This window comes from Trachymyrmex cornetzi, unplaced genomic scaffold, assembly GCF_001594075.2.
Source record: "Trachymyrmex cornetzi isolate Tcor2-1 unplaced genomic scaffold, Tcor1.1 scaffold45, whole genome shotgun sequence".
Taxonomy (NCBI): domain Eukaryota; kingdom Metazoa; phylum Arthropoda; class Insecta; order Hymenoptera; family Formicidae; genus Trachymyrmex; species Trachymyrmex cornetzi.
In genome coordinates, this window is record NW_017299289.1 from 456,060 (window position 1) to 474,177 (window position 18,118).

At 36.7% G+C, this 18,118-nt stretch overlaps 1 protein-coding gene across 1 annotated transcript; it reads right to left on the reverse strand.

The window, feature by feature from the left end:
* Positions 1-507: 507 nt before the first annotated feature.
* On the reverse strand, positions 508-4,781 carry LOC108764719 (zinc finger protein 813). Its single transcript, XM_018513065.1, has 3 exons — positions 4,386-4,781; positions 2,170-2,967; positions 508-1,334 (listed from the first exon to the last, which is right to left on the reverse strand). Exons 1-3 carry the CDS (start codon positions 4,456-4,458, stop codon positions 643-645), a joined length of 1,563 nt encoding a protein of 520 aa, XP_018368567.1. The 5' UTR covers positions 4,459-4,781; the 3' UTR covers positions 508-642.
* Between the last annotated feature and the right edge of the window lie 13,337 nt (positions 4,782-18,118).

Here is an 18,118-nt window from a genome sequence, read left to right on the forward strand (position 1 = left end):
GCTAATTCGCAAGATTATTCGGCATTATCAAACGTAATCTTTGTTCGATAGTATAAAATTGTAATAAATTAATGCGAAAAAGGAAAATTGACAGTCTCATAATGTTTGATAATGCCTGTCAATTATACCGTCAATTATCAAACTGAAACCAACAATATTGGTAATAGTTTCATATATATATATATATATACATATATTGACAAAATGTTAATGAAAAAAAGATTCTCTTTTTAAATTAAAGGCACTTCAAATTAAAGTAATTTATGATTAAAAGAAACATCGGTAATTTTGACTTTTACAATCGCTCTAACAATTCAAACCTTCAATTTCTCAATTAAATCTTTTGATACTATAATCTCGAAAAAAATAAGAGCTGATTATTGTTTCGATTGACGAGATTTTTTAACAAATAATTAAAGAAATTTCGAAACTTGCTTTAATTTTATATAAAATTTTATTTAAAAAGATGTTTTAGGAGAGTTACTTTTTTTTAATTTTTTACGGAATATCGAGCTGTAGTTCTAGGATACGTTGAAATCTCCTCAACTGATTAAAATTCATACTAAAGTAAGTATGAAACAAAATCTGAATTATTTTTATTGATTGGTTGACTTGATTTGATCGCTAAGTATTGGCCGATTTTTAAGCGATGGCCAAGTTCAAAGTCATCGTGGTGGGTCTTGAAAAAGACGAGGATCTCGTCGGATCGGGATAATCGAATGTAGCCGAGGAACTTTTGACGTCATTTTCGAAACGGAGATGCAAGTGCTCCGGATTGGGTGATATCACCGACGTTCTGATGACCATTCTGGATACGTATTCCGGATCCTTGGTTACCAAATCGGGACTCTGCGTCTCTGGATCTTCCGAGGGTGTCTTCTCTCTGCAAGGTCGTTTCGATGGTGCGGCTGCAGACGTATCTGACGTTCTTGTGTGCCTGATGATCGCGGAGAATGCCGACGACGAGTCTTTCTGTTCACGCTCGAGTCCCAATCGAGGAACTATGACGCTGGTAGGCGATGCTGTGACGCACGACGACGTTTGCGTTCTGTTCAAGGACAACGATAATGGAACACTCGATTTTATCGACGATGATGATGTCCTCTGCTGCTCGATCTGATCGGACTTATCTGGCCGATCAGTGGACGATCGGTGATGAGAACGCATACAGGACGATTCCTCGTGTTTGTAGAGGTATGATTTCAGAGCGAAAGCCTTACCACAACGACCGCACACGTGGGGTTTGGTATTCGAATGCGTTTGTATATGAGCTCGTAAATTTGACTTGTCAGCAAAAGCTTTGCTGCAAATGGTGCACTTGAAAGGTTTCTCGCCTGGAAGAAGTAAAGTAATTATTGAAAATATTATTGAGTTTCGTATGTATATTGTATAATATAACCAGATTCAGTTTCACCAAAACTATGCTTTCTTTTATGTGCTAATGAAAGTTATATTGAAAGTAATTATAAAAAAAAAATGATTTAAAAAATCTTAAACGATAATCGAAGAGCTTATAATATTTTAAAAGAATACCTAACAGATTTAAATACTCTTTAAAAGCATAAATATAAATATAATATAAATATATAACATAAAAATATATAAAAAGAATAGTTTAAGAATAAAAAAAAATTAAAAGTAGAAAATAAAAAATGAAGTATATATTTCGTATTTTTAAATTTATTCTTTCTTGGCTGAAGATATCAATTAATTATTCTTAATGTACTTAACGCATTTGAAAAACGTTAATATATTGTTGCGTGTGACTTCATAGTTGTATATCTGTAATTTGCACAATTGGAAATAGTACCGCATATTTAAGCGTGCCAAAATCACAAATCGTGAATGATTAATTTGAATTCATCTTCATTGAAAGCCCGTTAAACTCACTGTACTCTCTTCAAAAATAGTTCGCCTTAGTTTATTTACGTAGGTATCTATTATTGTAAGTGAACGCAATCGGTCATGGACAAAAAACAACTTCGAGAGTCGAACGATACTATTAAGTTAATCGAGTATTTATTAAATTGGTAACAAGAATTATTAATTCTTTCTTTTTCCAGATGTCGATTATACGTGTATAATTTTGATAAATTATATAATTATCGAAGTTATAAAGAAAAGCGATAAATAAAGTGGTTTTGTGGACAATAATATATTAATATATACCTGTATGCGTGCGTATGTGTCCCTGCAGCAGCCACGGTCTAGAGAAACACTTGCCGCAATAGTGGCACTTGCATCCTTGATTATGGGTCCTCACGTGCATGCTAAACGCCGGCATGCTGACGTAGACCTTGTCGCAATGTGGGCACCTCCTGGCCTTTTTATCGCCCAGTGACCTGTGCGTTTGACGGTGTCTGGCTAGATTCGAGGAGGTCGAGTACTTCTTGCCACAGTCGGGACACTCGTGATCTTCGTTGTCCTCTGATTTGGATTCTACAGCAGCCGTCCTGCGATTTTGGATCGATGCGGTCGAAGAAACGGATACCGGATCGACACCGATACTAGGTACAACTGATACTTTTGAGTGACACGATTCCTCCTGCGAAGAACAAGAAGGATGTCGTGGCGAAAGGTGAATCTCCAAGGCGGTGTTCTCCTTGGAACGAGTCTCCAAGATCTCTCGTTCGGACTCGATTCGTTCGAAGAAGAGTCTTGTCCGTTCGCCTAGAACTTGGTCTTGGTTTTCGATCACTTGGACAGAAGATCGAGACCCAAGAATTCTGCTCGCCTCCGTAGGATACTGTGCAATCCTAGGCGATGCCGGTCGCTGATAGATGACATTGTTGTGATGAATTAAGGTGCCTGCAGCCGCTGCTAGGCTCACCTCCGCCAGCTTCGTCAGGTTGTACAATTCCTCGGGACACTCGGACGATGTCTCGCTGCCGCACTCGCTGGCGCCATCGGAAGTTGGTTGACCGCCGCTGTAATCGGCCAGCCTCACGCTTCTCTCGGGACTGAAATCTGGAAAACAAAACAAGAGATAGTATTCTAATTAAAGACATACCAAAATATTACCATTATTATAATCAAAATATATTTTAAATGTTTTAATAGAACCGGCAATTGTTTAACAACTATATCTAATTTTACATATTTTATTTATTATCTATTTTCGGAAATAAGTTCATTATTTAACATTTGATTAAATATTTTCAACGGATATTACGAGTAACGATGGGTATGATTTCAAATATGCAACATTTCTGATAAAACCCGACTAGCGAGGCAAGGAAATCCGACATCGGCGTGACTCGTAAAACACCTTCGGGAACAGGGCTCCGCTCGCTACTCCGTTTTCGGGGAGAACGGAAATAGAGTAGCTACGCCATCAACCCCCGCTCGCCCGTCGTTCCCTAGCGCGCGCAACGCGTTTATTCTCTGTATTTCTTAGTATCGTGTACGTGTACACATACGCGTTGCGTTCACGTAAGGAAGCTTGCTCGCTTGCGGTGGGGTTGACGGCATCGCGGCGGTATGCGTCTTGGTGGACCCTGGTGTGTGACGCATCTAATATAGCGTCTCCTATTCTTAAATCCGTGCGACACCACCTTGATCGCGAAGCAACGACCAGCAGATTTTTCCGACTTAAATTCACTCGGGAAAAGAGGTGACTTTGATTGCGGTGCATGGTGCGTACAAAATCGAGGTTTGGGCATTGTGATTATTATTCTTCTGTGAAAAACCGAAATGACTTTCGTAGTTTTAACAGATGACTCAAACACTAAGATTATAGTTTACTTTGCTGGTGCAGAAAAGATATTTACGATATTAGTACTGCCATTAATGTGTTGGATTTTCAAGCTAGACTTGCATTATGTTGTAGTATATCGGTATTTTGTTGTTTTTATGTGAAATTATCTTATCAAAGTTACAGGATAAATACAACAAGTTTTTTTTTTCAAGATTAGACTCAAGTGTTACAATTTTACATTCTTTTATTTCATGTAAAAAGTATTTAAGGATATAAAAGATTAATTGATGATAATATAAGTAACGCAAGAGAAAATTATATATCAACTAGCATTAATAAAAACCATTAAATTCGAATGTCATTTAATTCTCGTAAAAAATTAACTTTAAAATTTTTAATGCAATTAAAAGTGATTTAGAAAATATCTTCTGGTAAAATATTATATTTTGAACTTAAAATTAATTTACAAAAATGAATTAGAAAATTTTATAAATATTATCCCCAAGTGTGTAAAACTTTCTTACTGACTCATGATTTTACAAAATTATAATGAATTAGTAATCAAAGTATTTTTAAAATAAATTTTTAATGTCTTTCAATGTTCAAACTCTGGTCTGATTTATCATAATTAAATTAACGTTTTTAAATTTGTAATCAAAGTCACAGAGTGCAAAGTTAACAAACATACCTCTTTCAGATCCTGCGATCTCTTCTTCAACACCGTTGTACCTGCGATGCGTGATCAGGAATGCCCGCGGCATCTTCCTCGTCTCCTCGCTTTTTCTCCTCAGAGCACACAAATCATGCTTATCAACTCAAGACTCACAAACTAGCACACTTGTCGCACCGATTATCTATAATAAAGCGTAGCAACGCGAAGATAGAATAGAACCGGTGTATCACGATATCAAGAGGAAGGATTCGTTTTGGAAGTGTGTACGTCGAGTACTGGCGCAGGGGTTGCGTTCGCTTCGGCAATTTCGGGCGTAATAGTTGCCCCAGCTAAGATTCGGGGCTACATATAGCAACGCAACCTCCCTTGCTCTCCACTTCCTCCGCTGCGTCGCCGCCGCCGCCGCCGCCGCGGCGCTTTTCGTCGTCGTCGTCGTCGTCGTCGTCTTGTTCTTCTTCTTCTTCTTTTTCTTCTTCTTCTTCTTCAGCTGCACGCGCCTCAGAAGCGTGCCCGCCTGGTTCCCTCCCGCGCATGTAGTGGTTCCATTGGTGTGTCGGCAATGTGCGACACGCGTGGCGAATGCGTATGACCCTGCTGAAGAGGGGCGGATGGAAGACCGCGCGGGTGGAACACGGCCGATCCTGCAGGGTGGTTGCTAACTACCCTTATCTTCTCTCGACAAGTTGTCCCATCTCATTGCCCATTATTTATAGATCCTACTAATCAGAGAAATCATTGAATCAAATACAAATTGGCAAAATTAATTGCTGAATGCGGTAGATTATGATATGGTGATTGTGTCTGGTAATTCTTCTTATAACTTAACATGGTAAAAGAATCAGGAATGAAAAGCTAATAAGAGAATTATAGTACATATAATTGAATGTTAATTCCTCGAATTTTAGTATTATCTTCCAAAAATAACATAGATGGTTTTGAGAATTATACATTAAATATTATGCGAAATCCCCTTAACAGTTCTTTTCTGCACGATATTTTAAGAAATACAATGTATTTTTAGTTCCAATATATAAGTTCTTGTAATATATATAATGGAATTTTTAATTCTGATTGAAATGTATATATTTGTTGCATTGAAAGTTGTATGCATCTAAAATTCCATCATTCGATCATAGTTTCTGTTTATAATACCTGAAGTTCGAAATCCTTAATCTAATCTTCTACTTTTTTTATGATGTCTATCAAGTTTTTATAAAAAAGCAGAAAACAATGGAAAAGCAGAATTTTCTATCACATGTTCAGAGAACTTAATGGAATCAGCGCTATATCGATCTGTATGGACGTTATTTAAACGAAGGCTAATGGCAAGCAGATATGATAACGACGCCATTTCATCGGCGGTTACAGGGTAGAAGCACAGGTTGGTGCGCTGGGTGGTTCTTCTGGCACGACGCCAGGCGTCCGCCGAATTTAGCACCGCGGCGCTGACTAACTCGCGTGGCATTCATTCAATCGTCGACCAAAAAGCCCCGCTGCCGTATAGTATCTTGCTCTTTGCAAGAAACGCGTGTCCTAAAGCGATTAGAAAAAAAGAGCTCAGATTCCGATTTAAAGCTCATTTTATTGTTAGATGCGAAATATTCAATAAATTAGAGAACACATAGACTTTTCGTTGACGATCTTGTGATTTCTTCTCGCCTATTATTATTTTTATTTGTATTATTAAATGATATTAAATATTGAATATTTTACATTTTTCCACTTTTGTTATTTAATTCCTTTTATTAGTAAAAAAGTGATTTAATCGAGAAATATCAATCCTTCTATACATTCAGTTCAACTTATGAAACTTGAGAAACGCGGAGAGAGAGAGAGAGAGAGAGAGAGAGAGACTCCATTTAAAATTCTTTTAAATATCTGTTAAATGTATCAATTAATATATTAATGAAGTTTATACATTTTGTTTTTCAAGAATATCTACGATTTCTACAATTCAATGAGAATTTATGACTCGCGTTCGACTGTACCGCTCTTCGATATATTTATTCTTTCCTGCGTCATTTCTCGATGCTATATTAAAAAATGCTTGAAATTCTTTAGGGAAGAAAAAAAAGGGAAGTCGAAGCATATATATCAACTGTTCATATTAAAATGAAATATTTACGAGCTTTCGGATAAAACGCACAATCGCAAGGAACCTCTAGATGGGAGTTGCGGAACAGGTGTCTCGGCGGCGGTATCGTAAATCGTCGACGGTATCGTCGTTGAACGGCCAAAAATAAAGTCACGAGTTTCGAGCACATCGAGCAAGCGAGCAAGCAAGAGCATCTTCAACCACTGACGCAATTCGACTGCAGATCATCCATTAACGTAACCGACACCAATAATGCTAGTACCTCGTGGCTTTCTGCGCGCTTTATCCGGCGGCGCATCCTACAGGTGCTCAAAGGTATTCCGCGTCCGCCCACTAACGTGATTCGCGTATTTTCGGCGCTCTTGGAACGCTCCCAGATGCGGAGGAGGAGAAAATACCCGACGACAACGATAGCGGAGAGATCTTGACGGATAAGTCGCTATCTCGGGCACGTGCGGTTCTACCAAAAGGGATTTGCTTAAAGTCCGATTGTATTAAGATAGAATGTCGATGAAATCTGTACAATTTTGATGACGGGCTTGAAAGAATGACTACATGAAAGGTAATAAATTACATCGATGATATATACAAGTTTATTAAATCGGGACAAGAGCTAAGAGCTGTAAGAGGGGAATTTCCAATTTTAGGTAATTTCTCGCTCGAAAAAGATGGATAAGTACGGGGGCGGATATAGTTTTTGCGTCGATGGCAGGGATACTAAGTCATTAAGAGTGATTCTACGAGGCGGCGGAATCGTTTAGGACGAGGAAGCCTGACTAGATTGTGTGTCCCGTAAAGTATCCGGATATGCACGGTTCCTCCTATAAATCAGCGGCCTCCTTCTTTTCCTCGTGCTGACGGTAGCAAGTACTCTCCGACGGAAAAAAGGGAAAAGCACGCAATCGCTATTTAAAAGGCTCGTAGGCGGCTTTCTAGCGAATAGAGTACGTACGAAAGCAGCGAGCGCGAGGAAAGAGAAAGAGAGAGGACTTCGACTTCGCAGCTCCTCCGGCGGCCTCGGCATGGGGTTGTCGTGCTATTTTCAGGCCCCGCTGGCTCGATGCAGCTGTCGTGGTCTTCGGGTAAACCACCTCTCTTCTATTCCACGGCCATCCGCGAGGCGCGACAAGGTAAGCCGAGGAGATCGGAATCTAAAATCTCGCGACGAGATACGTCCGTTGGCGAATTTTTCTTAAATTTGTTCGTTTCTCTTCAAAGATGTTTGCCGATTTTACCTCTCGATGACGATGTGTAAAATCGAGCGATTTCTTCAATTTTTATAACAGACTTTTTTTGTATTCGCATTCTAATAAAGAAATGAGTTAAATTATAATAGAGATTGTAATGAATCTTTTAGAACAATAAAATTCTATAGAATATTATAATTTCAATATAATTTTGTGACAAAATCATTTCAAACTTTTGTTGAAGTTGTTACTTCAAATGTTTCTTCTACGGTATAAAGTTTTGCAACTTTATTCATGATTTAAATTTAACAAATTTCTGCTAAATGGAATGATATTATAGTAAGATTAATAAAAACTAAACGTTGGCACCAACGTTGGTACTTATCATAGAACAAGTCGGAATCGATTCCGATCGGAATTATTCAATTATTCCCTAGATTTCTATTGTGTTTTTTTAGGGAAAACGGAATAATTCCGATCGAAATCCATTCCGACATATTTCATGATAGGTACCCAGGTGGCTGCTAAAAAAGTTTCCGTGCCGTGCACGATCACCAAACGTTTATAGCGCAACACAGACATCACGAAATATAATAATAATCAATCCTCTGAAAGAATTTTTGGAGCTAAACATTCGTGCGCCTAGGATTCGTAATCGGACGAACCTATTAAACTGCTTGGATTCCGAGAATAGCAATACGATGACGAGGAGGCGCTTCCGCGAAACGGTGCGTCGCGTCGCGCCGCGCCGCGCCGGCAGGAAAGTGGAATAAAAGTCCGTGGACCGCCGCGGAAGAGCGCCCACCGGAGGATGAGGGATGAAGACGAATCCGAAGATAAGCCACGGAGATCTTGGCAGAGCGCCAAGACGTCAGATTTTCAGCCGTTTACGTGTACCTCCAACCTTTTCCGTCTGCGCTTTCCTTCGGCTCCCCAATGCGTCCTCTAGGATCTAGGGTGCAATGACACCGGGCGGCGCAACTTAATGACTATTCTCTATTCACGGTACGTGAATCATTATGCGGGAATAGGCGTTGCACCCGTCTTGATTATATTCCACGGCATTGTTGCTGTTTTTAGGCACGTGAAAGGGGAAAGTGCATCGCGTGGTGGGCATATAGATGATAGATAGACAATTCTATTTTGCTCTAGACTAAATTTCATGATGAACGCGGGGAGAATTACACGTTCGTTGGAAATGCGAACGGAAATGTGAGTACACTGTTACAAAATTATCAATATATAATCAGAAAACTCTTTGTATAATCGATATAAACATAAAACGAAAAAGCGTATAATGAGGATATCAATTCGGAAAAGGTCGGATGGTATCGGATATTTCAGTTTTTTCGAGATTTCATTTTCTTGAATGATAAAAATTTTATATGTAATATATGTTATGAGAGAGAAATATTATTTTATACTAAAATATATATATTATCATATTTTTCCAGAAATAAAAATAGATAATATTTTTACATTTTTAATTTTTATTACATTTCGTTGTTTTTGTAAATTATGAGTTAAAAATTTTGTTTTAAAGCTGCTCATTTCTACGATGTTTTTTCGTTGCACATTTAGGTGATGTTGAGCAATGAATTGGCAAACGATATCTAACAGACTAGTTAACAGAAGAACGTAAAAACTCAACAAATAGGAAGAAGAAAAAAAGCGTAGGAGGAAAAAAAACATATTTATAGGTGTCAAAAAAGTAAGAAGGTGGTATCAGATAAAAATATTTTTAAAAAACATGTTTTTTGGTAAGTTCCGCTATTGTCTGTGTTTGCTATCTCTTGCTTCAATAACTTTTAATCTATTTCTTAAGACACGTTTGCTTTAGGCGTTCACGCACTATAAGCTTTATTCTATCTTTATCACATATTACATGTGGAAGATAGAATGAAGCTTACAGCACGTTAATTTCCGAAGAGAACACACTTCCAATATACTTTTCAGAACATCGTTTATTCGCTCTTATTATTTCCTTAATTCCAATTTTTTTATACCTAACATCATGTTCTTCTCTTTACACATATAGAAATGTTTAAAATTTTAAACAATCCGATCTTTTCCTCTAATAAATTTATCGCAATTCTAATTCTTATTCATTGTTGAAAGAGATAAAGAATAAATTAAATAAGGAATTTAAAATAAGAAAAAGCACTGACTGTAACATATTATATACAAATTAGTGAAAACTATAATCTTGGGAATAAGGTCTGAAATATTTAGACATGTGAAGAAATATAACGGGTTGATACTTTCGATGGATCGAGCAGGGTTTGAGAAAAAAAAGGTTCTCTCGAGAAGTGCCGGTGGCAAAAAACGTCGACCGGAACGACTCTTAATTTAGTTCTGGGTGCAAGAGGTTAACGTTGGGTGGAGATGGGTCCGTGGAAACGCCTCCCCTTAGGGGAGAGCACCGTAAGACACGTTGGCTCGTGTTCGGAGGAATGTCCTCGAGGATAAAGGGAGACAGTTCCTTCCGGAGACAGCGATCAGCCGCCTGTTTCATCCCCCCCCTTCGAGCGTGTTGCTATTCTTACACCGCCATCGGTACGAATTCAGCTACTTGCCCTTCGCCTCGGCGTTGCTGGAGTTGCTCCCCTTTGAAGGGAAACTGTCCAAATGGTCATTTGATATTATTCAATAAAATTCTACACTCTGATTTGACATACAGCTATAATGCGATATATTATACGTTGGAAATAATGAGTTCTTTTGTCACTTACTAATATATTTTTTTATTTGTTATCATAATTTATTTTGTATTTATTTTAGTACGTAAGTATCAATGACAAATTAATTATTTTAAATTTATACATATTTTTTAATATTTTAAAATAAAATCTCTTTATTTCTTATGCGTATGTTTCATTTCAGAGATAGATTACAATAGTTTAATGTAATGCCCAAAGATGAGATCTTTTTTCAAAGCATGCGATCGCACTTTCACCTTTTATTCTATGTCTATTTATCTATTCATCTCAGAACTCGGTTCCTGACGCGACGCTTTATCTATTCATCTTTAAGCTCTACGTTCCCGACGACGCTTCGATCGAGATCGCAGACGCCTCGCTCTCCAGTTAGTGTAGGGTTTCGTCATGAAATTCGTAAATGAGCCCCCGTGACTCGCGCTTTTGAATGGAAACCGACAGGGCCGACGGTTTTTACGAAAGCTGCCACAGGATGCGGGTGCGCGCAACAGAGAAGGGGTGGCGACGCTCATTTTCGTTCTTTTTGGCGTTTTTTTTTTCTGACTTGCCTCTCCCTCGGTCTCGCGAAGATCGAAGAGAAAAGGGAGAAACACCGCCAGCTGATCGCCTCCAACGTCGCCGCCGCCACCACCGCCGTGCCGCTTCTAAAAAGGGGACCTTTTGCAAAATGCGAGCACGTGCTCGTATTGCGTACGCCCTCCTCCGTTTTCAGTTTTGCATGCCTGCTTGCCACCTGCGAAGATAGGCTTGTCTCGTAGTGTACCGCCAGTCTGACCTGGTCGCAATTAATCCTGGGTACTCCACTTTCTGCAATCTCCTTTGTTCTGGAATCACGTGGATCAATAGATGATCGCAAGGATCTAATTCGAACAAAATTCGTTTCTTAGAATTACGAGCTTCTAATTTAAAGAGAGGGTGTAAGTATCTTGATATCAAAATAATCTAAGTAATTTAAGAAACAAAACACAGTAAATCCTTATATTAAAAACAAATGATATTGAAAAAATCGCGTATTAGATCAATATTTATATGATATAAAGGGAGCAAATTTTAATGTAGCCCTGATATCCGCGAATATTAATGTGATCCAGATTTTGTTAAGAAAAAGAAATTACCAGCGATTTACGCATGGCACCCCAGTGACGACAGGACTAATTACTCGTCCGAAACGTCGGAAATGTTAATGACTTCCGTTCTCGCTTACAATATAGGAAACTCGTGATTTTCACGCAACTATTAACAAAAGGCGTGCCATTAATTTTAAGAAGACACTTTTAATTCTGCAAAGTCTCATTTTTTTTTAAATTAGGAGAGCCGGATAAATCAAGCTGCTTTTGCTTGGTCAAGGTTGGCATTCGCATGCCAGCGTCTTTATTCTCTTTCTTTCATCGCTATTGCCCAGGCGGTTTTTATGGAGCGTAGTGGCAGGAAAAAGGAAGTGAACTAGACGGTAAACGACTAAGGTCATGATCTTAAACGATACAGTGACAAATTAGCAAGTAAATATCGTTATTAGTTTAATAAATAATATGTGATATGAGATATGTTTATGTATAATATTAGGAAACATAAAGTTTCATGACAGTTATTGAATTCTGTTCCTTCTAAAAGGATCAACCAATCAAATTTATTTCCTTATATCTTAAATTTAATTTCTCCTTTATTTTATATCAAATGTCTCCGTCATTTATCAGGGTGATAAAAAAGACTCTCATCGATCTATATATATATATTAAATCTTCCTTGTGATTTTATTCGATACATGTGTCGACAGTTGATCTTCATCACCGGCGGAAACGCTATTGTCTGAAAACATCTCCTTGAGATGGAAAAACGGAGGGCGGTTAAAGGGACCCCGAAGGGATCGCAGATATACAACCGAGTCACCGGTGGCAATAGGCACGCGACCGACACGCGCCCATTCTCTCCATCTCTCTCTCTCTCTCTCTCTCTCTCCAGCGTCTCATCTCCAGGCTCGAATTCCCTTTTTCATCGTTCTTCCCTTTAACACGCGTGCGTCTACAAGACGCATGCGACCCACGCACGCGATCATCCCGGGGGGGCTTTATTCCCACATGGAATCTCAAAACATCAGTAGTAGTAATAATCGGTAGTCCAATACTGAGATTTAGTTAAATTTTTTGTACAATTTAAAGTGTAAAAAATTCTGTAGACATATATGTATCTCTAAAAATTAAATTTTAGCAAAAATATATATTTAGTCGTAATTTCTCTGTTACATTATCTTTAATAATATAAACAAGAAGACAAATATTAAATTATTACACGAATAATCCGATTAATTAAAGAAATGTAAATAACAAAAACTAGCATATTGAAGCACATAACTAAGAATTGTTTGACAAACTGTTTTAATATCATACAAAAGTTTAGGAGCACTGACGTGATGGTAAAAGTTGAAAATTAATTCTTTCTGAACTTCCTAATTATTTTGTTTCAGATAATATTATTTCGAAATGTGCTCTTGACGCAAAAGAGTTTGAAATAATTCGTACAAACATCGCGTGCGTCATGATATGTCTTGTGTAGAGGTATAATATTAGACACCCGGTGGACGCGCATCTCGTACGTTGATATCTCACCGCTATAAGATTCACGGGAATATCGCACTGTATGTGCGTGCACGTTCAGATGCGTGTGCGTGCCCATTCAGAAACTCTTCTTTCTAGTGGCCCATTGAAGAATCCAGCCGTTAGGCGTGTCCATTAAGTCGTGTTATCTTGACACTTTAAGACTCGAAGGTACTGGATTTTTATCTTATCACCGTTTTCCAAGATTCATGAAATGATCTATAAATTGAATTATTGAACATCTTACGTTATACAGTATATTCAAATAATTTATGTTGGAAGCAGTGTAAATCTGATTTCATAAATTTGACTGAACTCAACTTATTTGGACCGAAATTGCAGATACTGATTAATCCCAATTTCGATTTATGCCAATATTTGCAAAAAAATGTGATTATAATTTTTAAAAATAAATTTGAATGATATTTTAAGCTAATGGCACATAGAAAAACATAAGTAGTAAAACGTAAGCGAATCGGTCAACGTGAGACTATGGGTGCGTTCCGAGTTACGCATGAAGCGCATGGATGCATCATTTGTCCTTGTTGTTCATCAAATAATAAAGAAGGATAAAACGGTACATTATGCGCTTCATGCGTAACTAGGAACGCACCCAATAACGTAAGCATTAATGAAAAATGATTTGCTTACTTCGCTTACGTTTTTCTATGTGCTACTAGCTTAATTGATTATAAGGATGTAAGTAGGCATTACGACATACTTAGCAATTGAAGCTAGCAAATGAATGATTAAGGTCGATGAAGACGAAAATGCGATCTGTCGTAATGAGGGAAATCGGACATGTCTAAGTTTAGCCCGTATTTGCATGCAGATCAGGGACGAATTCGAGTTGCCAAAGCGCCATAACATATAAGAATTGATAAATTTTTTCAATGAAGAGATTCAACAGAGATACATATAAAATACTTGTTAAGTAGTTGATTTTTTTTTGTTTTAAATCAACATGTAATGTTTATGATCTTCGAAGTTCCCTAAAAAGTACTGAATTCTCAATTAAAGAATTTCAAGTCATTCCAGATTTAGGAATTACTGAGTTCTTTGAACATTAAGTCACATATATTCTACAATAAGCCATTAGTAATAAGTCAGAAGTCAGAAACTAGAAATTGATCAATCATAATCAATTATTCTTCTTTCATTTGATTGTGATCGGTCAATTTTTAGCTTCTGACTTCCGATTTATGTATTATTAATGGCTTATTATAGAATGGCCATTATATGCCCAATTTTACCAATCTTGATTCATTACTCTTCATTTTTTTTTATTCTTAGAACTAAACGAAGATAAAGATAAGTTGAAGTATCGAGATTAAGTAGGCAAATTTACATTGGTAGAAATGGATATTAATCATTAATTAGATAATTATAAAATTATTTTGATATAATGTGTCTGACGTGAATCCGTCATTTGGCAAGCTCCTAAGAAAAGAAAGACCGATGTTGCACAAGGATATTCCTTAACTACGATCTAGAAATACTAATTTCGAAATCGTACCTCACCAATTTATCTCTCGCCCATTGACGAAAGCACAGTGTGACAGGAAACGCAACTCTCGTGACGATTGTCGGTTTCCGGATGCGCCTGCCTGAGATCAGATCTCATCTGTTTAAAAATAAAGCGATTAAGCAAAATTAATTAAACAATATACGAGAATAGGACATACAAAAAGCATATATTTGTAATATATAAGAATAATTCAAATTAGAAAAAATATTTATTCTGAAGATAATTTAATAAGAATTTGTAGTAGAATTCCCATTGATGTATGCTATATTAATTTTGGAAAAAGGAAGTTATATATGTTTATGTAGTTACATATTTGTGTAAGTTATTTGTGCAACTCTTATGTAAAGTTGCAATCGGCATTCGCCTAAATTTATGTTTCTGACATCATAATTGAAGACATCTTGCATTGCAGATGTGACCAACCCTTAATAGAAATAGCAAATAGAACACGATCGTGTCTTGTATAATGTTATTAAAAAAATTTAATTAACTGGAAGATAGAAGTGCCAGCAGACTGGCACTTCGAATCGAAATATCACGATTTCGCATGGCTGTAATAAGTTTAGAGGCGAGTTTTTGGCTGATGACCAACGATTGAACAGTATCTACAACGACCATGATAGCGAGTGCTTGGATTGCGCTTATATATCGCGACTCAATTTAACTATCGCCGTTTATATTATATTCGTGTCTACCTGTCGTCGGCAGCGCAAGAATCCGTAGATCCGACTCATCCAACCGATGCCAATGATCGAAAAATAGATACGAGCGCAACCTGTTCGAAATAGCCGAAGTGAAACCTATGACACGCGGAACGCGATAGCTCTTTCAAGTCATCGTAACATTGCGTCCAAACCTGTGGATTGTTGATTTAATTTACGATCAATTTTCAGTGAAAGATGTTGACAAAACAAATGACACCATTAATTTCTGAATTAAGTTAGGAGAATAAGATGTTCATTGACGAAATTGATTTGAAATATGTATAAGTATCCATTTAGTTGAAAAATCACCCACACTAATGTCGATTTTAAGACTAAAATATTTTATAATATATTCTTCCAATCTTCCTTTTAATTTTCTTTTTCACAGGTCAAGAGATCACTCGCGCTCGCGAAGGTGTCTAAGCTCAAAAGAAGGAAGGGGATCTAATTATAGAAGTCGTTGTACCGCTCGGTGGAGAACGATAGAGGGTGTGAGTGCGGGTGCACGAATAAGAATCGGTTGTGCATTGGGCGGTCATAAAATGCAGTCTGCATCCGCTCGACGCAGATGTACTGCGGAACGGGGTTCGTTCCTCCTACAAGGAGTCCGCAAAGGATCTCTCGTTTCGGTGTTAAGCGATCTACTGAGATGTATCCGGTACTATATGAATTAGATTGAAAATCTGCGAAACGTGATTAATTGAACCGTGCGCAAAAGACTCACAGCTTTCTTTGAATTCTTTGGATATTACCCGTTCAGATTAAAATTCGGATTCAACACTGTTAAATCTATAGTGTCAAATTTAACCTAATGAGAGTCGCCATTGCTCCTACTAAATATATCGTTATTTTTTACTAAAACGATAATTAAATTTCATACTATATCGTGTCAATTTAACACTGTATAATGTCAAATTGACGCTGTATAACGTCAAATATAACCATTGTTTTAATCAGAGTTGGGTAAGTTAACTTTTTTTTTTAACTAAGTTAAGTTAAAGTTAATAACCTTGAAAATTTAACTTAGTTAAGATACAAGTTAATTTATAAATAATGAAATTAATTGAATTAAAAGTTAAGTTAATAAAAAAAAGTAATTGGAAAGTTAAAAGTTAAATTTGATTTTTTTTTATTTTTTAAATTCATGATTCCAAGATTTCAGTCTTACTTAAATAACGGAAAGGACAAGTATATACTTCATTTAGAAAATACTCTATATTTTATTTACATGTTTTGTTTATATACTGTTTAGTATATAAGATTCGACTGTGAATACTGGCCTGTGATATGACTAAGCTTCAGACACAATACGAGGGAGTAGCGATAGTAATAAGGAATAATATTTCGACCTATCAGAAATTATAGATACATTGAAATACACGGTTTCTGGCAGATTGAAATCTGGGGGTCGATGGTATACTTTAAATTGAGGTGAAAATTACAAAAGTGAGCAAATTCACTAGAATATTTATAATTTCATTGGTCAACACCCAGTAAATTTGCTCACTTTTCCAATTTTCACCTCATCTTAAGTTATCACTATTGCCGCATATTATGTCTGAGACTTAACTTCAAAGAGTTAAATAAATAGTTACAGATAAATGTAACTAAATAAAGTTAAAAGGTTAAGAGTCTAAAACGTAACTAAGTTAAGTTAAAATTAATTAACTTTTTAACTTAACTTTTATCTTTTTAACTTAGCATTATCCAACCCTGGTTTTAATGTAAAATAACGATATGATTGAGTAATAAGAGCAATGGCGACTCACATTAAATTAAATTTGACATTATAGATTTAACAGTGAAGCGCATTGCATTTCTGTTGTAATTTCCACATACACGTACATTTACATATTTGATTCATTTTATTTATATATAACCATAATTATAAATAATGTATAGTTTATAAATAAATTAAATATAAAAGAAACAATATCTCTATACATAAATAATTATTTATAAATTCTTGATATTAATTTATTCATGAAATTGTGAAATAAGTTTAAATAACGGGGATATTTAAATTATTTTAAAACGATTGAATATTTGAAATGGACATTAATGACAATTTTTTTGAAGGATCGACTCTTCAATCAAGGAAATAATGAGAGTAAAGATTAGATATATTATCTTACGCTACTTGATATTAATCGGCACTTCATTGAGAACTTTTCCAGCACCTTAACGCGCTATCTTGGACACAGTATGACTTCCTTCATTACACTATTCATTCATCCGGCAGCCATGTGGTTCATTGCTAACCCTTGCAGCACTTCCTGTTTCGTACAATGTTAATAAAAAGATTCTAGTACTTTGTACCAAATTTTATATTAGGAAAAATTATAAGAATAGCTCAGAATCATATACCTGTACATGTATGTGTGTGTAATATAACAAAAGAATTATTTTAAATATGCTAAGTGTATTTTATATCCGCAGCTTTGCGTTTGATCGCACATTTAAATTAATTATAAAACCAATAGATCCTCTCTCTTATAAAATCCATATAGATCTCTATTAAAAAAAATAGAGCATTCTTTTTGCAGTTACCATTATACTTGACAACTGCGAAAAAGAATGAAGACTATTTTGCAATGCAATGGAAAGTTTCGTTTTAATTTCGCTGATGCAAGCTTCCACCATTACTGGAGTAACGATTTCTGGAGTGAGGTCCGATCGCGCTGTTTGTCGACAAGTTCCAGCTGCTAGATCTCGCGCGTGATCAACTCGTGCCGAGCAAGCTGCGATTATTATTGTTTCCCTTTTTCTCTTCTCTCTTTCTCTCACTCTCTATGTTTCTCTTTCGAAGTAGCCGAGTATATGCCCGTGACGTGGCCATGTAAGGGCTAGGCGGGGGTGGCATGCTGGGGCCGCTAATTTTAGATCGACTCCCGTACTTCCAGGAGTCGACTCGGCGAATCGGCAG

Coding starts and splice junctions, on each gene's coding strand:
- LOC108764719 (XM_018513065.1), bottom strand. CDS start 4,458: ATGCCGCGGGCATTCCTGATCACGCATCGCAGGTACAACGGTGTTGAA. Junction 2,968..4,385: donor GATCGCAGGATCTGAAAGAG/GTATGTTTGTTA, acceptor TTTGTTTTCCAG/ATTTCAGTCCCGAGAGAAGC. Junction 1,335..2,169: donor ACACATACGCACGCATACAG/GTATATATTAAT, acceptor TACTTCTTCCAG/GCGAGAAACCTTTCAAGTGC.